The sequence below is a fragment of the Diadema setosum genome, chromosome 15 (genome assembly GCF_964275005.1).
Source record: "Diadema setosum chromosome 15, eeDiaSeto1, whole genome shotgun sequence".
Classification (NCBI taxonomy): Eukaryota; Metazoa; Echinodermata; class Echinoidea; order Diadematoida; family Diadematidae; genus Diadema; species Diadema setosum.
The window spans coordinates 12,098,484-12,126,286 of record NC_092699.1 but is presented as its reverse complement, the minus strand read 5'-3'; the positions used below and the strand labels follow the sequence as shown (position 1 = coordinate 12,126,286).

Here is a 27,803-nt window from a genome sequence, read left to right as displayed (position 1 = left end):
TAGTTACTTAATTAGTTAGTTAGTTTGTTCGTTTAGTTGGCTGTTTTGTTTGATCCGGAAACGCCACGCTGTAAGCCGAAAACACGTCATCGATTTTATAACAGACTTATAGCAAACGCAGCTGCTGGTTGGGAAATACTAGTACCACGTGATTCGATATACCGGGAATGATGACGTCATTTGAGGCTTGACTAATTTCCATCCGCCAAGAACAATGAAGTTCTTTGTATTTTCCAATATCTTGTCAGTGTCAGTGTACTCTTCTATATTGAGCATTACCATCTGTTCTTAGTTATAATTTAGAAGAGGTTTTATCTTTTTATATAGATAAGTATGATTATTCGCAGCAGAATCCAAAGAGTCGGAACTACTTAATAGATATTACGCCGCAAGATTGTACCAGAAACGAAACAGGTTCTTCGCCACCACGGCTTCTGTTGGTGCGTGTAGTATATGGCCGGTCGTCACGTAATTTCATTGAGCATGCGTGCGTGTGTCTTACAACGTACGTTGTGCCATCGTTCTAACCTTTTTAGTGCATGCGGGATTGCGTACAGTGAAGACTATAATGGACGTCGAATTTTCGGAGGCAAGAATGGCGGACGACGAGAGAACTGTGAAAAACAATGATATTTCGTTTGGAAACGTAATAATCACTCTTGACAATGTTCTGATTCCAGATGCAAAGCTTTCTCAGACACCTTCTATTAACGATGGCGTGGACTTGGATACCGAAATTGACCTGCGAATCCTGGGATGTGAATTTATCCAGACTGCTGGGATCCTCCTCAAACTGCCGCAGGTAAAATTGAACGGGAATAGGTAGCCCTACACGCAGAAAGCCACAAAGGGAAGCGTAGCAAATAAATTTACTAATAGGCCCATGGCCTATATAAAAGTAAAATTTAATATAAATAGCTGTAAATTTATAGCCAGGCCTTAGCATATTTGGCTTGATGATTGTACGTCGCGTTGTAAGTGAAGGTTAGACGTGAATAGTTTCAAGAGAGGTTCTGGAGTCAAGACAAGAACAAATGCAACCCCGACGGGATATTTCTTTGTCCATGTTATACTACACAGTACACACCGCCTAACAAAAAGTTATTAATGTCATGTAATGACCACACCGAGGGGCAAATAAGTTAAGTCTAACTTTACGCCCACATCCAAGGTATGTTATCCTAGGTATGTTAAGTGAAACTCTAGACTGTAGAAGTGAGTATAGCAATGAATTTAACGTAGGGGCCTACCGGTTATTTCAGCGGATACCTCGCTGTATTAAATTGAAGCCCTTAACCACTGTCTCTATGGAGAATTCTCGCTATCGCCAATGACGTAAAAATACCCGGATGTGGCTCTTTCTTCAAGATTTAGTGCACTTCGTAGCAAGGGCACTTCCGGCGCGGGGCATCAATTTGCATAGACAGAAAGATCCGTCTGTCCGGAGTAGTCTTATATTTTTTGACGTTATCGCTCTCCTCCGTAGACAGACGGAAGTTGATAGTACACATCGCTGTGTGGATGGTCTTAACCACTGTCTCTATGGAAAATTGGGTGAGGTACCTCACCCTTCTCGATTGCGTCTAATTCACGGCCCTAGGACGTAGGTCGGCAAATGTAAGCTTGTATATCAAAATCAACATTTCAAGAATGCACTACGTACACTCACCAGATTAATGAATAATCCAACATTTTGGTAGAATTTTCAATGTAAAACACACATCAACCAGCCCGTCGCGTCGTCACGTTTAAACTGCAGAAACATATGAATCCCTTAGCCAATCGCATGCGAGGTAGTTTCTACGTGTTTTTTCATTAAAACACGTACCTCGCATGTGATTGGCTAACAGATTCAAAATGGCGACTTACTGCTAGCGAACGGCGATGTTGCGATACGGATAAAATTTCTGCATTATAACCTACTTACTGTGAGTATTTCGATTGCACAATGTGAGAAATTTACCCCAAATATTGCTGCCTAATGCGTCATGTCATGTCAAACTTGTTTGAATGTAAAAAAGCTGTCTGCATCAATACAGAAGCCAGGTAGTAGGATAGCCTTTGGTCTGTAACGTCAATTAGATCTACCATATAGTCGCCACTTGTGTGTGATTCCTATGCACTTTCGGGTTGACGAACTAACGATAGGCACTGAATCAGTTCGCCGCCCATAGCCTGCCACATATTATTAGCGTGTGTGTGTTATACACACACTTCAATGTAGGACTAGGATGCATTGTCCGTCACCGCGTTTGAAAACCTGTATTAATCTGCCACCCGAAATCCACTCTAAATCAAAAACATCCTCGCATTAAAAATGGTTTTATCACCTGTTCCATAATATGGTAAAATATATTTTGATTACAATTATTTGTGTTTTTACGGAGGAAAAAGGTGAATTTCGAATGCATTTTGAGAGTGATGAAAATCTGTCGCCCAAGCTGATCTCCGATCGCGGCGCACGTTACATGCGATGTGAATGTCTGGCAACTTTGCGGCAGTGGCGACTTAATGGTAAGTGACGTTAGATCTACAGGTATAGGCATAGAAGGGGATTCTGTGAAACCAGATGCAGTCTCCGTAGAACATATCCTGACAACCAGATACAGACCAATCTTTCGGTCAATACCGTCCTAACCATGCTAACTGCGACCAGCCCGAATGCTTTGGCGCATTGTTGTAGGTTTTGAGATCTGGTACAGGGTAATATCGCGGCTAGATTTCAACTTAGTTGAATCTAAGTACTAAAAAATCGGCGTAAATTTGAATACTAGCCCATTGATATAACTGTGCTTTGCACAGCTATATCAACAGTGACTGGGCTGTGTATAGTTATTTGAATACACACCAGTGTAGTCCAGTTATTGACAACAATATACGGGGAACGTTTGGTTCCGCTGATGAGTCCATTTCTGTCCAAATTGATGACTTTATGATGATCTGATCAGGAGGGATCTGCTAGAATGACAACTACTAGTACTCTGTAGGTTGGATTTGAAACCTCTGCATTTGTGCTAGAGTAAACCCCCCAGTTTTCGGCTTGCCTCCAGAATCCAGACACTTATCACAAGCCATTAAATTCTACTGTCACAACATCCACATATCACATCATTTCACATCACTGGCACACTCGTTCATCCCCGGAAAGTGCCTGAATCACCTCCAAAAATCCATCTAAAATTCCAAATTTCGCCGTCAAAAACACAGAATTAGTGCAACTTTTCCAAAGTGCGGGGAAATTAAGTCCAATGTTAAGAATGAGAATGGCCAAAAAAGTGCTAAAAATTGACAAATTGCACCGTTCTGTTAGATTTTTTGCTTATCGCAAGCTTCATAACACATGGTGAAAAGAATGAAAAATTGTGTCTGCACATTTTGACAAAAGCCGAATTTTCAATCAACCGATCAATGTGCATTGAACGACCCACCGAAAAATGAGCGCCAGCCGGTTCGCTCACTGCAGGAACACCTCGCGTATGGACTTCATCCGACTCTAAATTTTTTTTGTGCTTTTCCTGCGGCTCTTACCTCTCCATGCACGAAATTAGTCCCATGAAACTGAAGTCTTGACATCATTTTACAAATATTCGTAGAGACAAAATAATGTCAGAACTACACTTGTGTAACTAAATAATTTGGTCTTATGCATATATTTCAAATTACTATTCCATTCTGACAGAGTAGATGGGTACAATGTACTCAAATCAGTCAGCAAACTAATCACTTTGCAGATATCACGGTTCACTTTCTTTGTGACTTCTGTTGTCCACCAGCCTTTGGGTGCCTTTTCTGCAAGCGTCCCACTGCACCCAGTGCAGAAAGTGCCCAAGCCATGTATTAAGATACTAATGAACAACCAGAAATCTCCAGTGTGTGTGCAAGATCGCTCTGAAAATTTCATAGCTTGCATGACTTTCGTGCTATCTACACTGGATGCCACTCACTGGATGTCTGCTTGCACGAAAGGCCAAAAAGGCACCCAATGGCTGGTGGATGGCAGAATTTATGAAGAAAGTGAACCTTTAATATCTTACCTACAAAGTGAATAGTTTGCTGACAAATTTGAGTACCCACCTACTGTATCATTGTAGAATAGTAATTTGGATAGACATATGCAAGACTAGACAGAAAAATTTGTCTGTCCAGAGAATCTGATCTTTTCAGGATTTTATTTAATAACGTATTTTTTTTTTTTTTTTTTTTTTTTTAAGTGGCAGAAGTATTTAGTAGCCTTTATGTAAAGAAATTGTCTTTCACAATGTTATATTTGTATTTTGTCTCCGCAGGTTGCTATGGCCACTGGACAGGTGCTTTTCCAGAGGTTTTACTACTCCAAGTCTTTTGTGAAGCATAGCATGGAGGTGAGTCAGTTGGCCTATTTTTCTGTCAGTGAGTGTGTACACGTATGTGTGTTAGCGTTAGATGTGTAACAAGGATTTTTTTGTTTGTTTGTTTTTTTGATAGATGCATGTGTGCATAATTTGTTTTGTATTACATTGTACCTCACATGTATTGTGACAGTAACCCCAAACAAATCTCTAAAAGGCTGAGATTGACTTCCACTGGTTACCTTTAGAGTTCCAACTCCATATTCCTCAGATAATCTATAATTTGGTTCATGTTTAGTTCTGTTGTGTTCTTAGTACCTGTGTCTAATTCCAGCTGTCCTGGTACAGTTTTGGTTGAGATGGGACTTGGGGGGTTTCCAAACCTCTTGATGATGATTTTTTTTTTTTTTTTTTTTTTAGATAGTGAGAAACTTCTTCTGAAATATGAAAGAGCATATAATTCGAAAAGGAATTCAAAGTTTGTTTGATGAAAAATGGTTTTGAAATATCTGAGATACCCAAAACAAAGTGATCCTAAGATAGGGTTGCACCCACCTTTTATTAGGATTGCTTTGTTTTATTTGTTTGTTTATGGAAATCTCTTCCGATTTCAAAACCGATCATCTTCAAGTAAACTTTGAATTCCTTTTAGAATTGTAAGCACTTTCATAAAGTGCTGTCTATGTATCTCTCAAAAATTAAAAGATGAATTATCACCTCAACCAATACTGTACTAACCCTTTAAATCTGAATAAACTGAAGGGTGTTTCCTATGATAAGTTTGGCTTGATTACTGTTCATGATGAAATGCTCACCTTTTTCTATCATTGGTATCCTATGATTTCTCTCTGTCTTCCAAAGACGGTGGCCATGGCTTGCATCAACCTAGCGTCAAAAATAGAGGAAGCACCAAGAAGAATCAGAGATGTTATCAATGTGTTTCATCATATAAAGCAGAAGAGAAGTCATAAGTAAGTCAAATAGTAAACTTTCTCCTCTTTTCTTCCCCCCCCCCCCCCCCCAGGTTTGTAGGAATAGGTTTCTAGTCACACAAATTTTGTCTACTAGTTTTGGCATCAAATGCCATCCCTATTTAGCTAATGTATATTTTTAAGAGTATTGATTGATTCAGTCAATGCATGTTAGCCTGTAGTCCTGTTTGATGTGCTTTTGAAACAGAATACCTAAGAATTAGCCTTTCTTTTTCTAGAGGTTGGAAGTATGTTATGTCTTTTCATGAAGGATGATACTTTGATATGTGTACACATTGTCATTCGTTGCAGACTGAGAAATTATTGTATAGTGTTGCAGATGTCAGTACAGTTTATGTGTGTAGGTAATTCATATTGAAAAAGATAAATATAGTGATACAGGTGTAGAAGATTGACACATTATGGATTAGGACTAATTTCTAAGTACAGCTTTTCCAAGTTGTGTGGCACTATGGCAGTTCAGACTGTAAACTTGTTGGTGTTGTGCTTGTTTAGCGGCATGCCCACGCATGCGTTCACAAGGAGCACTCCTAAACCACTTTCTTTCTCCCCCCTCTCACCGTGATTGCCCATACAGCCTCTTCTGGTCCCCCTGCTCTCTTTGTCTGGTGAGCTAAAGTGTCCTCCAGAGAGGCTTGGGAAGGGATCTCGGCCCTGGCCCTCGAGGCAGGCCGTGCCTGTGGGCAATCCCCGGCAGCCAGGGAGTCTCTTCTGCGCACACTCGGGGGACGGTCACTCCAGAACCGGGCCACACTAGCTCTCCCTCTCTCTCTCTGGCACTGGCAGGGGGCACTTTTCTCTCTCTCCCAGCCTGCTGATGCACTATAAAGATAGGCAGATCACTTTGCCCCCAGTGCACCGCATTTCAACCTCTCTCGTAATTGGTAGTTTTTGTTTTCCCTGTTCAACCAAGCTCATGTCTTCAACATTCTGTGCTCTCTTTCCTCTCAAAATTCAGCTGATTTGAATTATGCACGTTTTGTCATTTTCTGAAGAGGACCGGTTACTCTTGTCTGTATTGGAACATGAAAGATCTGTAAGTATGCTGTCCTGGCTTTTATCAATTTTGCTATGGATAGTATGTTTAAGGGTTACTTCCCTTGTACATGTAAGCAGAGTCAAGACACTTTTTCCCAAGCTCAAATGTGGAAAATAGCATTGTGAAACGCTGTAGTATGTGACAAGCTTGATAAATTGTAATCTGCCTACATATAGTGCCATAGTAAGCCACACAACTGAGAACCTAAAAGCTGTCTTTCGGAGTAGGTATGTAGAGTACAATTGTACAATACACTAACACTCTCACTTAATAACCAGTGTTATTAAGAGTTGTTAGTTTGCATGTAAGTGAAGTTACTTTCAACCATGCAATGTAAGTCCATGCCATTCAGGTTGTCTTCCACTGATATTTACTCACCTTTTGTATGTTTGCAGGCATCCAGAACCCTTGGTTTCAGACCAGAAGTACATCAATGTGAAGAATCAGGTGATAAAGGCTGAAAGGAGGCTACTGAAAGAGCTGGGCTTCTGTGTACACGTCAAACATCCCCACAAGGTAAAGTAGACTGATGGGAGGGTTGCGTGCAAGGACAGATGGAAACCACGAAACAAACTTGTGTTCCCCTCAAAAGACATTTGCACTAGTGCCACACGTTTCCTATCTTCTACAAATCATCAGTTCTCCAGTCCAGCATCGGACACAAAAACAATTTTTTTTTTTCTTAATCCACCAGCAAAGGTGCAAGGCAGCCCTGTGCCTTTGCAGCATAGGCTGAGGCCAAACAACTTCTCAAGGATTACTTTTTGTACTATCTATTGACTAAGTTTGTTTAGTGGTCATCTTTTTTTGCACTCTGCCCTCATTGTTATATGTTGTTGCTAATGAGAACCAATAACCCATTGAAGTATGTGTTTTTCTTTCTGTCCATTTTTCCCCCCTTATAACATAATGATGTATTATTCATGAATGTATTTCACTGTTCTCTATGACATTGGGATTGTTCTGTTCCACTTGGCATTGGTCCAGTTATGAGCACTTTGAAATATGTTTTTCCCTCCTCCAGCGACGGTCGCCAATTTAGCATGATTGAATGCAGCGTTCGTTCGAAGGTTTTGTGTCCGACTGCAGCAAAGATCAGATTCTAACTTGATTTGTCTTCTTCTTCTCTTTCATCCTCTCATCTCTGAAGATGATTGTGATGTACCTTCAGGCGCTGGAGTGTGAGTCCAACACACAACTCATACGGACCGCATGGTGAGTACAGAAACTCCTACTTTCTCATGGCAGACCACACAATTTTTTGCAAAGCGCAAATAATCCCTCCCAGCTGCTAATAAAAAACATTAAAGTAAAAAAAAAAACACATACACAAAACAAAACCACAAAGACAGATGGATGAAATGCCGGGGAAATTGAGAGCTTTTATAGCTCTTGTTCAGACATGGATGTTCACTGAACCCATTTTCAGAAGTTGTCAACAAGGGCATTAAATGTACTGTGAGAGCCAGTGACTCTTTGACCAAAGCTTTGTTGCTACAATTTTTGCATTGTACCAGTGAGATAGCCCAGAAAAGTGCATGCCCTTGCTTTTTGATTACCACACGAGGTGGCATGTGAAAGGCTTCCTTTTGGTATTGCAGTCTGGGTGCCGTAGGCGGAACCTTGTTTTACAGTCTGCCCGTTGTTTCTTGATGATTTTACCCTACTGTTGAAGGTGCTGAAATAGGAAATACTTGAAATGGAATGTCAATTTTTGGTGACCATCTTGAATATCTAGAATCTCTCGTTTATACAAGAGTTGCATCAACGAGATACAGATTTAGCAACCTTGAGATAGGGTAAAATCTTCAAAAAAAAAACGCTGGGCGAATTATAAAACAAGGTTGGGCACAAAATCGGACTATGGCACCCAGACTACTGCTATTTTTGATTAACTTGACAGTGGTAAACTAAAGCTGGGAGGTTTCATTGTTGACTTTCAAAATTATGTGGCCTGCCATATACTCTAATATCATCAGGGCCCTATTTCATAAAAAGCTATTATGATAGCAACTCTTGCTGGAGTGGCAGATGTCATAGTAACAACATGAATAGCTTCCTGATTGGCTGTTGCTACGGGAGATTGCTGTTCCTAGTAAGACTTGCTATCCTAACATCTTTTATGAATTGGGGCCCTGGTCCTGTTGATTTACTATATTGTTGAAATGACTGAATTGTTGTGAGCTTCCTGTACAAGATGATATGGTCATGCAAATTGCATAGAAATACTGCTCAATTTACCTTCTTCCGATAGTGATTGTAGATAATTTGTATACAGCTGTCCACTGAACTGCAGTGTAAAATAAAGCCATGTAACAAAATTGATCTATCTTCATTCAAGTGTGCTGACGACTCTTTTAGAAATATATTTTTAAGATGAAAGTGCCTATTTTGTTCAAACTTTTGCAAGTGGAGTGCAAACTTTGATAGTATTAGATATTCCAGGCATACAATGCTGTCTGGTATATCTTATGTACAGGCTACAGTGGTACCATTGGTTCATGTTTTAAATGACACTAAACGAATTGCATAGCAGTGAGATTACATCTATTTAGCTGAATGCTGAATGTTGATGTGGAGGAACGTTGTAATTTTGACTAACTTACTTGACTGAGACCCACTTGTGTTACAGAATTTTATGTTCAGCCTTTGTTCGGAAATTCTTGATAAGGCTCTGCAACTGTGAAATGTAATACAAAAGTCATATTTCACAGTAGCTATGATTTAGGCTTATTTCATACATGGAAACACTTATTTGTGTGAAGATACATCATAAAACTTATTGTCGTCTGGAAAGACTTATGTTTGAAGTGGGGCAGAATTATTCACAAACTTCCCTTTTAGAAAGACAAAAATGTCTTCTTTTTCATACAGTACATCTGTACTCTAAAAGTCTTAAATTTTCTTGTGCATGAAACTTACGAATTTCACAATGAGTCAAGATTCATGAAAGTGAAATGTATGCCAAGGTTTGATGGGGTTTTATTTTTCTGAACAATCAGGGCTCGACACTCACGGTGACCCGGTGGCCCGGGGCCACCAGAAACGCAAGTCGGGCCACCAAAATTTCAGAAATGAAGAATTTGGTGGCCTGATCGGGCCACCAAAAAAGGTCGGATGTTTGCCTTTGGGCCACCAAAAATAAAAGTTAGTGTGGAGCCCTGACAATGCATTGAATGCCAGTGGTAATCTTGCAAAAGTTTGTGCTGTGAAAAAGACCAGCAGCTCCAAATTGCATTAGTTTCATGCTGCAAGTATTTCTGGTTATACAGTATTATACTGTGATTGAAGCATGGAACAAGAACATTTACTCTGCTTTCCTTTTATGCTTGCCAAAATAAATCTGGATCAGTGATTTCTTCGGAATTTGCATCACCATTAATTTCTGTGTGTGGCGCCTCTTGATAGTAGGAGGCTCAAATCACATGTCACATACTAATGAAATGTCCATGGATCCATTTGTATGTGCACACTTCTTTTGTAGCATTTATCATTCTGAACTCATTTTGACAATGTTTTGTGAGATGGGAGAGGGCAGATGGAATATTTCAGCTTGTCTTATGCAATGATGACCTTTAAACTTCCCAAAGTTTTGCTAAGTGTAAACTGAGAGCTATATACTAATGCGAGATTATTTCATTTTGTTCCCCTCCTACTGAAGATGTAGGTTGGTAAGTACAGAAAATCTCTCCAAGCTGCGTGTGTCGTGTGTGGCGGCACACAAACCTTCCACATGCCCACCAAACACCAGAAACACACCAGTAGTCTCCCCCTGCACCTGTCGGCCACCCAGTCAGCCAGTGGGGTGGGCTCTGCAGTCGGCCGTCACCTCAAGCCAAGTGCAGGTTCCCCTCCTCGCAAACGAGAGGGCGACATATTGGGAGAGCGTCGAGGGCTTCGTGTAGCGTAACCCCCCTTTTCGCTGCTCCTCCAGTCTACAAGCAGTGCACTCCAGTCAACGCTGGTACATGAATGGGATGGGCCTGGCGTTTTCCTGGGACATCACATGTCTGCGGTATGCCATCAGGGCATACAACAGGGTGGTGTTTCCTTATTTGCATTTATTGTCAGTATCTGTTGTATCATTAGTATTTTAGTGCAGTGAGTGTGTCACAAATCTCATTAAGGCTTATGTAGTCAAGTGGAGAAACCACTCGGTGTCACGTTATGAGGTCATTGAACTGAATTTTAGAAGTTTGTATGTATTTCGTTGGATATATTGTCGAGGTGTTACAATTTTGTTTGTATGTTGAAAGTTGCATGGTGATAAAGAAATCAACAAATCACGTACACAATGATTAAATGCTTATGTGCACCTGGGACATGTGAAACTGCCAAACTCTTCATAGTAGGATGTTCCAACAAGTAATACTTTCATTTTTTGCTGCATATCTGTTCTAAAGGATATTGCTCAAAGTTTTGAGGTAATGCTTGTGAGATGCCCTCAAAACCCTCCAAAAACCTCAAAACCAAGAACAACATACTCCTGTCGTATGTCAAGACAGATTGCCCCAAAAAAGTGGAATTTAAGATTTTTAGAGATGGACAAAACCATTGAAGCCTTGTGGTAGAAAATGTTAAAGTAATTACTTTTGGAATGGGCAAGTTAAAATGCATTTTATCCACCTAAAAGAGCTATAATGGATTGCTATTGAGTATGTTAATGGTATGAATGATAGTATATGTGTATTTGTGTAGAGTAGATAAAGTCGGTAGTCTTGACAACCAATTTTTCTGAGTGATGTCATTGAAAAAATACTTCAGTGCTTATGATTACCACACGTAGAATGGTACTGGTCTCTTAGAATAAGTGACGGGCAACCCTAGTATATGCTCGAAAGAAAATTGTGCTGATGACTGTTCATGTAGACTCTTTACAGATAAGAGCGTATGCTTACAACAAGTCTTCCAGAGCCGGCATCGGTGGAGCGAGGCAACGGAGGCGGCGTGGGTAGCCGTGACACTTGAAAGACACTCTTCCATGATCTGATCAGAACTCTGGTTGTCCCTGTGCAGAGAACACTGTGCTTGATGATGGGTGATATCGCAGACATGGGCCCTGGGACCAAAGGAACGCGCACAGAGGATGTTAACTGACTGAGGTGTTCTGTTTGAAAACAGAACATATTGCATAGAACAAGGAAGTTATGAGTGTCATAGAGAGAAAAACAAAAATCAAAAGTGGTGTTTGGTAACACCTGCCAGAACATATTTCATGATGCATTCTGCAGTCAAAGAGTTTGCTAGTATGCTAGAATATCATTGCAAGGTTATCTGACTTTTCTGTCTGATGTGTTACAATGAAAGCCACGCAAACAGCTTCTTTCTCACACACAAAGATGATGAGTTGTATTTAGTGCATTGTAATCTCATAATTTTCCCATGTTTTTACAGGAGGAAGAAAAATGCTGTCTCCATGTGATTCATGTTTTTGTAGTTCATGGTTTTCACAGACTCACAGATGAGTGCACAAACTCACAAGACAAGTCTCCTGAACGTTCAGCTGTGCCCTAGCGTATGGCCGGCGTGATTGCCCGGGCAGTACTGCAGGGTGGCAACTCGCAACTCGCAAAGGATGGTTGACCCGGAAGAACGGGACTTCCTACCGGCGTACTTATGACCTTGGATGGGTATTGAACTACTTGCATGCTGTTGGATCAGACAGATTAACAGGAATGCCTTATGTGTCAGATGCTAGCGTACCTGTGGATCGTGACAGTGCCATTTGTATTCGTTTACCTCTTCCAGCCCTGTTCCTGCAGAAACCCTGGTGCTGAAGATGACTGACTTGTGTGGATGGATCATGTGAGACAAAGTGTCACTGTCGCCACAGAGGAAATTATTCTGCTCTGGAAAAAGTGCTGTTGGATCGCTCATCTTGTATATTCTTGTGGTTGTTTTGTTACAAATTAAGAATATTCAATGTTTGTAGTGCCAGTGAAAGGCAGTTTTCGTTGTATTTTGAAGACTTGATAAAAGAAAGATAGAAAGATGTTAAGATAATTAACCTAGTGGCTTATGGATTCAACCTTTCACTTTTCATGCAGTGCTTAAAACCAATACATTACACAAGCAAGTATGTAGTTGTTACCTTTTACCAGTGTTGAAATAATATGCATGAAGTTTAACATGCATGATATAACGTGGCAGATACTGCGTTAGCTGTAATGTGGCAGATGGCTTTAATAAGCTCCTGAAGTGTCCTCACCCCCCCCCCCCCAAAAAAAAAAGAAAAAGAAAAAAAGTTTACGTACACTTCATTGTCAGCATTATATCTGAAAACAACCTACTTGGATTCCCAGAAATTCTGGCTAGAGCCAGGCTCTCCTCTCTGATGAGCCATAGAGTTCCTGGAGACACCCAATCTGAACAGTGCTTTGCCTTTTGCCCATTCCCATAAAGGCTGTGTTCTTACGCTAACTCAAGCAGCTAAACCATTTGTGCCAGCTGACAATGTTTGTATTGATCGAGTGTTGCTTGTAAAAGGAGTTAGACCTTAATGTGGTAGTTCCCTCCCATGAGTGTATACTAGTGAATGCATAATCATATACCATTGTCAGCCTCTTAAGCTTAGTCCAAGTAAAAGTAAGCAGACATTAAGAATGAGTAAACTAGGGAGTTATAGGAAGCTAGAAAATGATAAAGTTAGACAATTCAGTGGCGAAGGGAGTGCACTCAAAAAGACAAGCAGCTGAAACTGGTGGCCTGATGTTGGTGTTTGGAAGGCATGTGGATGGTTTGCCAAAACCTCTGGTAAGCAGCATACTTCTTATTTCTTTAGGTAGGAAATCACTCTCCCAAGCCCTATTTTCTCTTTTCACCTAGTCCAAATTATAGAAACAGATTTACGGGTGGATTCATCTAATGTCCAAAATACAATGTGCAGTTATGACATTTGAACAGCAATGGACAAGCCGATTTGAGAAAAGACGCGGATGTGTTTGATAGAAAACGTTGCATTTGTGCAACCTAAAGAAATGAAGAAATTGTTCCGTTTGTGCTTCAAAGCAAAAATTAAACATTGTATTGAAACTTTGGACCATGATGCAGTTAGCTTGAATCCTGCATTCATGTTTGAAGACAGGCATTAAAATCTTACAAGCCATGACTACTGTAGTCTAAATCTGCCAGAACCGCTGTAGGAAACATGAAAAATTTGTTTCTGTGTTAAAACCAGTTTGTCATCCCACTGATCCAAGACTACCGATTATTTCATCTTTGTGCAGGAACTACATGAACGACAGCTTCCGTACAGACGTTTTTGTGCGCTACCCTCCCGAAACCGTCGCCTGTGCGTGTATATTCCTCTCCGCCCGGCAAATTGGGGTAAGTGTTCCCATGCACTGCACAAATGCATATTGTGTACGGATTGTAGTTCAACAAACCCTCAATGCAGTATCATGCAAAATTTTCATCACCCAGACTGTTGTGCCTTTGATGTAGATAACCTGTAAATGAATATGATTTTACCCATGGCACGTGAAGCTGGATGATGATGGGGAAAATTAGGAAAAGTGAGAAGTTTGAATAAACAGGTAGTTGAGACTGTGATCGTGTGACCAGAGACTTGATATTTCCAAAAAATAAACAAAAACAAACGAAAAATGTATATTTTGAGAGAATATGTAACAAAGAATGTCATACAACTGTAGTAGTGTAATGAACAATTACACGTCCAAACTCGTTACTCTTTGAATGATTTTTTTCCACCGACAAAAGTCTCAAGGAGTTAAATTCCTCGACTCGATTATGGTACTGTATGTTGCTGCATGACAGTTTCTAACGACTTGCCCAGTAATGACAACATTTTGTTTACTTTCCTATCTCCCCCTTTAGCTGCCCCTACCAAACAACCCGCCTTGGTATGGTGTGATGGGAGCCAGCCAAGATGATGTGGAGGATATCTCTCTCTCCATTCTCAGGCTGTACACAAGGAAAACGGTGAGAAGTGCTAATGTCTCTCTCATTTATAGAAGCTTGCATTTCTAATCCATACGAGTGGACTATAAATGTCAATTTACATAATGTACCATGTAAGATGACTATAAATGTCAATTCACATACTACAAAATGTATTACAGTGCACTACTGTTCAAACAAACATGATGATAATAAAATTCTTGTTACAATGAAGTGAAAATTCCGGTCCCAAAATTATCTATTCATCTTCATGTACATGACTGTTTTGTTATAATGAAAGAAACCGCCGCACAGTGGGCCAGAGAGATACCAAAGTGCGCCAAAAGTCACTTTGGGCACTTGGGATTTTTAAATTTTTGACATGCGCTCTTGAGAGGCAATACTTTGAAGAATATATCACTAAAATATTTAAATCAGGTATGTACATTAAAGGGGTATATTTCCTACCTGAAGTAGCAAAATACAATATTTTAAGAGTTTCAAAGCAAATGGTAACCTCTTTAATAAATAAGTAATTTCAACATGTAGTTTTTGAGATATCAACCTGTAATTTCTCCCACATATTTCTCAGAGTTCATTTTACGTTATGAATGCCGTAAAAATGCAAAGAAATTTAATGTTCATGAATATCCTACGCTAATTATCCTGGAAAAGAGGCTAATTATTTGTCTTTTTAATAAACCCTAATGAAAAGTTTAGATTGCCACGGATTTCCAACTAAATTCTATTACCACCACATTCCCTGATGTCTCAGCTTTAAGCTGATATCAGATTTGGCTGCCACCTGTTGCCACTTTTTGTGTTAGAGCCGATTTTCCGCGACACATTACGTCTATATTGGACCTTGCAGCCGCTTAGGAATGCTGCATGTTATATCATACGGGGCCGCATGAGGGCGGCATTTTTTTATTTATTTTTTTTTTCTCGCACGTTAAAGGCACAGAAACAGGAATAACACTGAATAAGAGGCAAACAGAGTTATAAAATACATGTATAGGGCTAGTCCGGCACCTAAAAGACCCCTCCTCCGAAGATAAAAGAGTACATAATTGCACACAGCCAAGGCCATATAGCCATATTGTCCGTAATTGTCATAGCCACTACTGTAAACATAGCTATTCCCACTGCGATACATATTGTATGGACACCTAAATACTTCGATCCTACTCTTGACATATTATGCAGAATAAACGTTATACACCAAAACAGAGAGATATTATTTTCATCGGTTACTCGTCGGAAGCAAAGTCTGTTGCTTTCCGGCAGCTCAGCAAAGTGTATAGGATCACAGTTTGTGAATCCGATTGCAGGTCAATGTCAGACATTGCTCGCGTGATCCTCATCGGACGATCTTGCCTCATCGGATCATGCCTGACATGTCTGACATTGACCTGATAGGCGACCAATACAAGTCGGATTCATCAGACTGTGATCCCATACACTTTGTGGGTTGTCGGAAGCAAAAGAAAACTTTGCTTCCGACGACTGATGAGAAAAAAAAAATCATTGTGGAACGTGGATGAATTTATAATTTCATAGTGATTCCGATAAATTTTTCATTCAAAAAAAAAATCTTTTTATCTTAGCTTTTCCAAGTAAACTTTCATACACGGCAGACTCATTCTTAGCTGCTAAGTCATAACCTTTCATTTTCCTGATTACTGACTTCACAATTTGTTATCTTTCCATTAAAATTAGACAAAATGGTTTTGCGCTTATATGAATTGATATGGCATAGGCCTAAGGTTATATATGAAGTAGAGAGATAAGAACTATATCGGAGATTGATTTTATATCGCACATTTATGTCCTGCTAGAATAAAGTGAATGAATTCACCCAAACGTACAGCGTACATCATAAACTTATATTCTAACTAGTTTACACGGACAACAGTATCGTTTTGCAGTACTTGTGTAATATGGAACTTTCAGCATAAATTCGATTCTTTTAACGAAACCCGAATGTTTATACACTTTCTATGACATGTAAGCATCGTGTATTCAATGGTAGTATGTAAGCAGTGTCAGTGAATGTGAAAAGATAAATTAATCTTTAAAGCTAAAAATAACAGCCTAAGATTTGCATTGCTTTATTCGTCATTTACAGACAGATTTTGGTAGCCAATGAAAAAACAGCATCACAGTGACGTCATATGAGTTTGAAATTATGTTCAATCAATTCTACACCCCCAATTACCCTTAGACACCAAATTTGGGTAAAAAGAAACGACGGAATATAATTTTGGCGCACTTTGAGCTCATTCTGGCCCACTGTGCGCCGGTCCGAGGACTTCCTTACAATGAGAGTGCATTGTATTACAGCAAGATGTTACAAAACTTCATGCGGCAGGAAATGTGCTCGCTTCTGTATGGTAGATTTAGTGCTTCTATGAAAAAGAACCCGCCAAAGTTTCTCCTACTTCTGAGATTATTGTTGTTTTATTATTTTGTTGGATGTTTGTTTGTTTGTTTGTTTTTGTTTGTCTGTTTTTTGCATGTTATTGTGTGAAGGGAAGTTACATCACAGAATTTGACAGAGGCATGCATTCAATTTAGTGTGTGTGTATGTGTGTGTAGTTCCACATATCTTACATTTTTAAATTCTTGTACATACGGTGACATTTGCTTCTTTTTTTTTCAGTGTGTGTGTGTGTGTAACTCGCGCAACTCATTCCAGTGCAGTGTGTAATGGTCCTGACATGGTGTTATTGGTGAAGTTGTTTGACCATTCATCTCTCCACTCCCTCCATTCATGCAGAAAACCTTTGAGACCCTGGACAGGAAGTTGGAGCACTGTCGCATGGCCATCCAGGAGGCCAAGCTAAGGGCCAAGGGTCAGCTCTCGGAGTCCGGAGTGAACAGCACGGCGGGAACGCCCAGTAGCTTCTCCCCCCACACCTCTAGACCAAGTGAGTTTTTGTCCTCGCATCTCTGCAAGAAATTGTGCTCTGGGGGGTATTTCATGAAGCGTTTTGTCAGATATTTCGTCTGACAAACTGTTGAAAGCTACTGAAATCCTTGCATCTGGGGGGCATTTCATGAAGGAACTTGTCGGATAAAATGTCCGACCAGTCAATTATATCCGACAAGTTCAGAGAAATCAGCCAATCAGACTAAAGAATTTCTCAAAACTTGTCGGATATAATTGACTTGTCAGATATTTTATCCGACAAGTTCCTTCATGAAATGCCCCCCAGATTGGCTGAGAGCAAATTTTTCCAAAAAAGTTTTCGGACAAAATGCTTCATGAAATGCGCCCCTGGTATCAGTGTACTCAGAAGTGTCTCTATAACATTCAGACTTGTTAATCAGACTTTAATAGTTTTCATGATAAGTAAAACATTGTTAAAGGTGCTGCAGGATGCTAGACAGTTTCCTGCTTGGATGTAACTCTTCAGTCTTGATATTTACACACAAGAAATGCCTGTGTTACATCATCGAAGTTGTTTGCGTTGGTGAAAACAAGGTCATTTTTTATTATTATTATTTTTTTTTTTGTAAGACAGAATTATGATGCCATAAAGGTCACAGGTCAAGTTCAAAGATCTTGGATACTGGTTGAATACAGGGGTGTCCTAGCCAGCACTGCTGTATCAGCAGGGCTCGACCTTAACTTTTTTTCTAGGAAGCCAGCCGGGCTCCTCAGGGACCTTTTTAGGGAGCCAAATTGAGTTTGAGGGAGCCACGTTTCCCTCGGTCGTAATCAGCAGTAGAGGTCTATTAGTGGTATCAACCTGGTGGAGAAGATTTCATTTAGATATAACATGCATTTCTCCACAGACACAAGCCTGAGATACCTTGTTCTTAGTCTATAACACACAGTGTGTGTGTGTGTGTGTGTGTGTGTGCGCGTGCGAGCTGGTCACCAGCACATTTCTCTCAATGCCTGTGTACAAGACTACAAGTGCATAAGTTCCTCCAGAAACTTGCTGGGCTGGTTATGGAAGCTTCCACTATCTAGCAGGGGAGGGGGAATGCTTTCATCTTCTCAAGAAAGCTTCTGTGTGAGTGACTGCAAAACTCTGTTCGGTGTTTCCAACTATTGTTTACTATAAAACATAATCATGCGTTGTTTTCAGGCTTTTTAATTTTACTGGATTTTAAACATCAGTATTTTCTGAAAGTACCGGTATTCCAATTTCTTTTACCCTGACTGGAATCGGAAAGTCTGCTATATAACGATGATCGCAAAATGCCGCGCTGTGTGTGGTTGCGCCAATGTGCAAACACGTGGTTGTACTTAAAAGGAATGCGCCATGTGCTCCTGCCTGAGGTTACTGCAAGTTCGATGGATCGAATGCGCCATAGCTGAGCTGATGGCTTGTTTACGGTAAACATGCAGTTTACATTCGATACGAAGAAGTCATTACGTCTTTCACGAGGAACAGCATACAAAACAAACAAAAAACACCTACGAACGAATGTTACTAGCCAAAACTTTGAAAAGTAATAAGCAGTTATGATGAGCATGAACTGAAATTAATTGTCATATTTTGCTGTCTAACCAGGTGATGACTGCATCTCATTGGACCTACTCATAGTGACTTTGTCTGGGCATACGAGACCTTTTAAGTATTTCTGTGATTGCCTTTTTAATTGACTGATTAATCGATCCTTTTTTTTATTGTTCAGGGAACAGAAGATATTCGATTAAGTACACTATATTCGACTGTTTGATGTTTCCTGCTCTGCGCCAAAAGAAAGGCTATAGAATCACGATATCTTTGCAATGATTCCTTTAATTCAACTACTTAGTAATGAGCTGGTTCTTCGATCGATATTTCCAGGATATTTACACGCTGTTTATTCCAGTGCGCGCATTCTTTCGTCTGGCACGCACCTGGGTGTGGCACCTGCTTTTGTGGAAATTTCCACAAGGGGAGAGGGGTGGGTGTCAAGTTTCTTCGAGCCGAAGAGACTGCGCGCATGTATTCAGTATTTCACAATCTCTTCGCTCTAATTTATTGTAATTCATGCTTTCCCCTTTTTCTTTGCTGATATTGAACATTTAGATTTAACTTTACGAAGGTTGGTAGATTGTGGATCTTTTCGTTGTGAGGTGTATGTAATTTCTTTTTTTTTTAATCATTGACTCTTTGGAGGGGAAAGAAGAGTCAGAGGGAAAGAAGAATAAGAGGGAAAGTGAAATAAAACGAACGGCACGTACGCTCAGCATGCAGTAAGCTGTCTTTTTACCAGCATAGTTTTCATCATCACTACATATCAGACATCACTCAGATCATTTTAGCCTTTTCCTATCAACATTAAGAAACACGCACAGTCCCTCGAGATAAAAACCGAGGAAAATAAATAACAAATACAAAGTATCAACACCTTCTAACACAAATATTTAGAAAAGACAACACACGCCGCTTCGATTCGAAAAAGTATTGCAGCAAAGCGGAGAAATCGCCGTTACGAAAATAACAGTGCGAGACACTTGAAAGGATTACGTTTAAATATTTCTAAGTATAAAGGGAACGGATAAAGTGATATAAAATGGAAGAAATCGAAGAAATCGAAGAAATAGAACGATATTACCGTTTAGTAGTAAGTAGGATTAGGCCCCAGCAAAAGTTTGCAGCACCGAAAGCTACGCAAAAATTAGTACACATTGGAAACTCTGTATTGCGACGAGATCCTTGGGATCGTCAATAAACGATACAAAACAAAGGAAATTAATTCATTTTGACCGGAAAATAGTTTGTTATAAGTATTTTGTTATATGAGATCTCCTTTAACAATAGGCCTAGAAATACATCGAGTTTCCACGATACTCGGGAAGGAAAGTTCGAACGCTTTTCACCTGCACATATACTGCAGTGCACATCAATACACGAACAGAAACTCACCTCTTCCTTGCAGAAAAATGATGCAATAACGTTACAAAAAAACACACACACAACACTCTAAAAATCATTTCGTACTTGGGAGGCAAGGGAAAAGCGGAAGAAGTAGAGAAAAAGAAGCAGACATTGCACAACGGAGCGCTTCTACCCCGACTCAAAACGAAACAGGGTACTGTTTATAGTGGCAGCTGGCTACAGTGTGTAGCTTAGCTACTATACTCACGCTCCCCAGCCGGCCATACATATGGGGATACCACGGCGATCGATGTAGACATCAGGGTCCGTATGCGACAGAGATTCAGGCGCGCGAAGTTCCGTTCGGTGCACACAGTACGCAAGCATCGAATTGCATGTGCGCACACTATTCTACAATAGAAGATACGAACACACACACGTCGGATACACACAGACACACACACATGCGGGCAACGTGGGCCGGCTGGAAAATGAAACATGTACAGTGTGTAGTCTATATTGCAATTGCAGGGATAATAACTTCGAGCGTCAGGGCTCGCTGCGCGCGCCGGGGCCGCTCGCGCTCGTTAATAATTGTGAGTGTGTGTAGTACCGTACATAAACTATGATTCTGTCTTGCAACGTGAGGCTATACGGCAAAAAAACTTAAGGAGCCAGCCGGGCTTTTTTCATACATTTCTGGGGAGCCCGTAGCGATTCTGGGGAGCCAATGGTCCCCGGGCTCCCGCTAAGGTCGAGCCCTGATCAGATACTGCAGTGCCTCCTGATAGCAAGGAGTTTAAGTGTATGCATTGTCAAACAATACGTAAGGTTTGAGGAATTTGAATTAAAGGCCCTGCATGCTAGCAATTTCTCTGTCATTGTGCAAAATGAAAGTAGAAAAAAAAAAATATGTTGAGGGCGGCATCAAATACTTTAAGAACAGTAGAAAATTTGTGAGTGACAGAATTTACCAAGCTTCAACCCCTGAGGATGAGTCCCGAGTATACTCGGGCAAGTGTCTATAGAAATGCATGTTGTAGCAAAATCAGTCCGTCCTCAGCGGGTTAATTTACCAATAGGCTGTTGTGATTAAATGAAGTGTTGTGGAAGTGGTGTATGTAAATGAGGATATTTGGTCATAGATATCTTAATAGTGACAGCAAGACTTCATTCTGTCTTAATCCATATGAACAGCAATAAACAGCTCATGGAAAGACTTCAGTATTTTTGATTTATTGTCCCATCTCCTTAAAGGACAAGTCCACCTTCATATACAATTGTACATAAGGATTGAGAGAATGAAACAACATTAGTAGAACACATCAGTGAAAATTTGAAGAAAATTTGACAATCCGTTCAAAAGTTACGAATATTTTAACCCTAAAAGGGCCGGGGGGGGGGGGGGGGGGGGGGGGTGGGGCGGAATCCGCGCCCCCCCCTCGACGTTTCGCGCTATAATTCTGTAACGCGAGAAGGCCTCATTGCGAGGCTTCTTGACTTTCTTCGTTCAAGTCTCGCGCAACTTTTGAGACCAAATTTGCAACGTCCGCGCATACTTTTGCGAAGCCACGCCCATTTTTGTAACGGAATGTCGCTCCAAAACGGGCACAATTTTGTGATTTTGTGTACATTTCCTATGGAAAACAGTGCTCTGTCATGAAAGGCATAAAAACCTGGTTATTTTTACAATTAATCACTTTCATTGATTAATTTTGTGCTAATTATGGTAGAAAAGTGGTCAGTTACAATTTCCAATGAAAAAACAAAGAAAAAACAAAAGTTGAAAAACAAAGAAATACATAAGAAATTCTGAAAACAATAAAATACATAAGAATTGAAATGAGTTTTGGAAGTTTTTGTGATGTACAATTGTTGAATATGCTAAAACAGATTTACAGATCAAAAATTAGACTCTCAATGCTTTTAATTAAGCTAAAATATCACCTTGAGCTTAATTTGCATAATTAATTAATTAAAATTAGAAATTGATTGTTTCAAAAAATCTTATAACACAATCTTGTAGATTATGACGCGGGTCTCACGCATGCAAAATTTCATCGCGATCGCACCACCGATGGCCGAGGGGAGGGGGGGCGCGGAATCCGCCCCCCCACCCCACCCCCCCCCCCCCCCCGGTCTGAGCATAGCCAAAAAAGCCCGGCCCCTTTAGGGTTAAGTATCTGCGCAGTCACTGCTGGAAGAGAAGACTACTACAGCGTATGATGTCACATGCGTACAACTATATAAGGAAAATAAAAAGAGAATTTCACAAAACTTTACTTTTTTGATAAAGTGCACATTTCTTCTACTTGCTACTGACGTATGTTAAGGGTAATATTATTCCTCCTGCCTTCTGAAAGAGAGAAGTCGAGTGTTCTTTTGTTGTGCGAGAAAAATGGAAATATGTTGAATTTTCTTTATTCTTTCTTTATATCGTTGTACTCGTGTGACATCACAAGCTATAGTAGTCTTTTTATCCAGCCGTGACTGAGCAGAAACTTCAAAAATTCATAACTCTGTAACGGATTGTCCGATTTTGCTCAAACTCTCGTCGATGTGTTCTACTAATATTGCTGCATTCACTCAACCCACATGTCTATGAAGGTGAACTTGTCCTTTAAAAAAGCAAGTTATATGTGTAATGTAAGAATTACAAAAAAAAAAATGTTGGTCCCCAAACATGACAGACACTTGAGCTAATGATACCTTTCCCCCCTATCTGCCATAGATTCCCCGAAGGTAAACACAGAGTCACCAGGATTACCAAAGACTTACAAAATAGTCAACTCCATCAAGGAAGAACCTCACTCTGGATCTGCAGGCAGTACTAAGAGCAGGTAAGTCTGGATTGAAGTGGCTTGTATTTACAGTCAGTGCATGATACGTTGTTCTCTGCTGGGGTATTTTGCATGATTTCTTTGTTGTGATGTCACAATGGGAATGAATACAGGAGAAATGTGGAGGTAACATTATAAGAGTTCATTGTAACGATCGTTTGAATGTGAAATGTTGAATTCCTGGCATTGCTCAAAGAGAAGGAAACTAAGTCATGGTTAAGTAAAGGAACACAAGTCACCTGCTCGACGTAGAATAAACCAGAATGAACAAAGATATTTGTGTTGCTGTAAAGAGACATTTCCACAAATAGTGAAGCATTCAGTGGAGAAAATTGGACAATCTGTTCATTAAGTTATTAATCTATAAAAACTCAGTGAAAGTCCAGTGTATGCCTCCCTCTGTAGGTAAAAAAAATAAAAATTGTGCTGTCACAATATAGAAGAGTGATATAATAGCTACAGTTGAACCTCTCGTATCCGGATAAGTCGGGACCGGGGCTCATCCGGATAAGGGATTTGGCCGGATACGGGAGACTCCATGCTTTATACATGTACATATACATACACATGTACTGATGTAGCCCATTGTAGTACCACATGTAGTAATGTGTATACTGCAACCTTTTCATTGTTACATTTGGGGATGTTTGGGGGATGTTGAAATGTCTGGAGGTAAGCAATTTGGAAGGAAATTTGATGTAATGTATGTTAATCATGTTGGAAGTAATATGTACTTCATGTGTGTTTGGGTAGGAGTTGTCAAGGAGTTGGGAATCCCCCTTTCCTCCCGTAATTATTAAAAAAAAAAAGCACGGAGAGATTGCGTCTGTATAATAGAGAGATCCGGATAAAGGGAGGCCGGATAAGAGAGGTTCAACTGTATTCCTCATCTCATCCATGTCCATTTTTGTTTTTCTGCAGAGAAAATGGTAAAGTAGAGAAACACAAGAGGAGTCCATCAACATCTGCCTCCAGTAGGAGCCGCTCTTCCAGTAGAGGGCGCCGATCAGAGAGCCACGATTCTCACTCCGACCGGCATTCGTCTCGCGATCACAGTTCCCGAAGTCGCAGTGCAACACCGCGTAACAGCAGGAAACGACCGTCCAGCAGCAAGCGTAACGGGACGACCACAAGCGCAGCCGGCGGATCGCTCGGCCAGCCCCAAGCATCGGCATGGGCACAAGCAGAAGCATGCGAGGACGCCCCCGCGGGGCTACGAGAGCCGGAGTCGGTCGCGGTCGCGCAGCCGCTCACGGGAGCGCCGACACAAGCACCACTACAGCCCGTACAACGACCCTTCCTCGAAGGAGTCCTCGCACTCGCGCCACAAGAGCAGGAGTAAGCACCGGAGGGATCGGTCGCGCACCCGCTCACGGTCCCCAATGTCGCGCTCGCACTCGCACAAATCCAAGAGAGACTCTAGCCACAGTCGCGCCAACGAACGACGGAGAAGGTGACGACTGCCTCATTTTCTAGTGCCTTATTTGACAGAGAATGTTTTTATTTCGTCATGAGATACTGATTTGTTTATGAACCACCTTTTGGGTAAGTTTCAGTGTCCTGTTGAAAGGGAGTTTTCTACTCGATGCATATGTATGTAAAAGCAGTTTTGCTTCTTTGAGGGCGATATACGAGTATGAGAAGGAAAAATACCATCCATTAGATGGTTGTTTTCTCTTGATGTGTAAAAATATGTCGTATCAAATTGGAATGGTCAGGGTTTGAGAATGCACTGACATGGGAATATTGCCATGTGACTGTTGCCTACTGCTTGGCTGAAGTGTTGCTTCATTTTGTTTGAAGATTCTTTACACTGCATTTTAGTCAGCAAGTGGGTTGCTGCTTGTAGCTTTAATTTCACTGTTGTGCTAGAATGGAGCTCACACTGACTCCAAGCTAGATGCAGAGCACAAGAAGTAGTCATCCAGCAGACAGGAGATGCTATCCAGTTATCTGGACCCCTTTTGTCCTGACCCCACCCCCCCCCCCAAAAAAAAAAAAAAAAAGAAAAGAAAAGAGAAGAACAAAAGAAAAATTATGAATGTATCTCAAGGTTAAACAAAGAAAGAGAATGAAAAAAAAACCCAAGAATGAAAAAAAAAAAATTCTGAGAGCTGTGAAAAAAGATGGTGAATAATTGTCAGTAGCTATGTACAGTTAATAAATCTCAGAAATGGAAAGGAATTGTGTAGGATCAAATGCACAGTGTGCATAGTGTGCAAGAAGGGCATTTTCATTTTTGGAATGATTTGTTTCAGCTTTCAGAGGAAAGCTCTTGGTCCTTTGTTATTACAACAGAATGTGTATCATGTAAGAAGGCAACTGTCATAAGTGACAGTTCATGGTTCTGCGAACTCACAGATATGTGTGCATATTTAAGTATCATGTGAGACAACATTGTTAAAGCTAACAGTTCACATTTCTTCGGCCAAGAACCTTATGGATATGTGTTCATACTTTTCTTTTCTTTTTTTCCACGTATTTCTTTTTTCCAAGTACCACTTGAAGGTTATTGCTATGATTCTTACTTCCAGTATATTAGGGTGTTGTTTTGGGGTTGCCCCAGTAGTTTAATAGACAAAGTGGCTGTTAAAATAAAAGGAGCGAAAAAATGACTAGCCTTTTTAATGTCCTGATACCAGTCATTATAAACGGTTGTGGCCAAACATTATTATGTCAAACTAATGTGACCAGAGATACACCCTCATTAAAGATATTACCATCATGAGTTATACCACCATGATGATTTGCCAGTCTAGGAGAGCGATCATGTAATGTCACAAGTCTGTATTTTTCAATGTACCAAGATGCACATACTGAGAGAAGTTTGTACACATTGAACCCAAGCTCTTATTTTGGCATTTGGGTAGGTCAGTATAGGAGCAAGATTTGTGTCTCGTGTATCTTCTGTAAATGAGTACTGCAATAGATTGTCATAGTGTTCTGTCTCTACACCTATTGCTTTGTTTAGCAATGCACACAAATCGTTTTAGTGAGAAAAAATTTGTGATAGGACACCATTTACTTCCACTGCATCACCCAGACTTGGATCTCCTTTAACACTTGCTTTGGATTTTATTATAAAGCCATGTACTAGTGGCTTGATTTGTTTGGTTATCGAGTTGTCGGGTTTGTCGTTATTACGTCACACCCAGTTATAAAGGGGAGTCATAGTTGATAGTTAATTCTTTGTAAATGAAGTGCTTACATGGTAAAAGTCTGGTTTTGGTTGACAAATGACTCAAGCAAACCATAAACAAAAAGAAAGAAAAAAAAAGCTATCCAAAACAAAATGCTTACTGGGATTTTAGATTGCATGATGTTGGGAAATTATTTTCTACCCCACCCCCCACCCCATGTTTGAAAAAAAAAAACAAAAAAACAGTAAGCAATGGGTCATCATCTTGTGTACACTACTACCAACTTCTTGTGTGTTCTGTGTGCTCTCACTGCTTCTATAAATTTTAGCTGTGATTTGTTGCCTGCATGCAGAATGTAGTGATGACTCGGCTGCACTAAATTGATTTACATTCCATCAGTCTGTTCTGAAGATAACAATATTGACAAGGGGATAGAAAGGGAAGGAAAAAGAAAAAAAAAAAAGGTTAGGATATTTTGTTTAAACTTTGCTGTATTGATTCATTGTAGAAATACAGATCATTATTTTTTTTGTTTTTGTTTTGTAGTTCATGATTTTATATGACTCTTTAAATGGTTGATTGGAAGTGGATCAAATGATTTAAGTATAATTACTACACTTTGTTGTCTATCGTTTATAATGATTTGACTGGATATTGACTTTGCCCTGTACCATTGTCATAAGCAAAGCTGAATTTTGTGGTTATGATTGTTTTCTTATTAGCTCTTCAAAGATCCAGGAACCATGTGTACTAGAACCAAGGACTTTGTATTAAATGCCAATTTTATATTGATCTTTGAAGTTTCGTAGGTTTTGCCAATGGCACCACACAACGTCACACGTTTTTCCTTTGTTCTATTTTGGACAGCATAAAAAAAAATGGAAAAAAAATATACATGTATCTTCAAATAATATGTCTTTTACTATGTTTTTTTTTTTTTTTTTTCTTGTAATAAAAGTTGCTGTTTGTGAAAATGATAAGTACATCCCAAGTTTCCAGGATATATGATTTAGTTGGGTACCTTTGCAAATTGGTGATGTGTGTGCAGTTGTGAGAAAGGAGTTAAGGCAGGCATTGAGGGCTGTCCATTGCAAATGGTTGATAGTTCCCATCAAAAGATGTTTTGCTGCCTAGTGCTGTGAACAGTAGATTTGAATGAAAAGAGAACTTGTCGTGGTCTTCAAACCTCTTGTAGAAAGACCCAGAGTGGACGAGTGATGTGTGCAAGATCATCATCTTTTTTAAAGGGTGTGCAAAATGTGGTAACACGACATTTGCTCCAGCAACAGTTGCTCTGGTCTTGTTTCCTCTAAGGACTTGAGGTTAGGGTTGTGATGGGTTTTAGGTTTAGTTTGATGTGAGGATTAGGAGTAGGGTCGGGGTTGTGTTTGTGGTATGTTTGTCTCTATTAATAGCGTGCAGATATATCATGGGAGCAGTTGTCTCAGGAGCAAATATAGAACTGATGAGTTTGTTTGCAAAAACCGATAAGTCCATATTTGCCAAATGGAGATATTTGCGATTAAAGGTCAAGAAAAATAAAGAGAATAATAAGAAAATTTTTGCTTCTTTTGACCATAACTTCAAAAATTTACCTTTATATGTAGTGACCAATATATCATTTAAAAGGCATTATTTTGTACTTTATGACAGAGCTCGTACTTTAAAATCTTCAAAAATGGACTTATCGGTTTTTGCAAACAAACCCTTCAACTGCAAAATGTGTAAAATGTGTGGTGT

The 27,803-nt window shown here is 40.0% G+C and overlaps 1 protein-coding gene across 1 annotated transcript; it reads left to right on the top strand.

Annotated features, from left to right (window-relative positions):
* The first annotated feature begins 562 nt into the window (after positions 1-562).
* On the top strand, positions 563-27,046 carry LOC140238905 (cyclin-L1-like). The gene is given in 12 exon segments (XM_072318803.1): positions 563-802; positions 4,287-4,361; positions 5,190-5,299; positions 6,755-6,875; positions 7,510-7,574; positions 13,586-13,685; positions 14,196-14,300; positions 17,038-17,188; positions 22,815-22,923; positions 23,845-24,040; positions 24,043-24,064; positions 24,067-27,046. Coding segments are annotated over 12 exon segments (1,602 nt in total). The 5' UTR covers positions 563-568; the 3' UTR covers positions 24,381-27,046.
* The last annotated feature ends 757 nt before the right edge of the window (positions 27,047-27,803 follow it).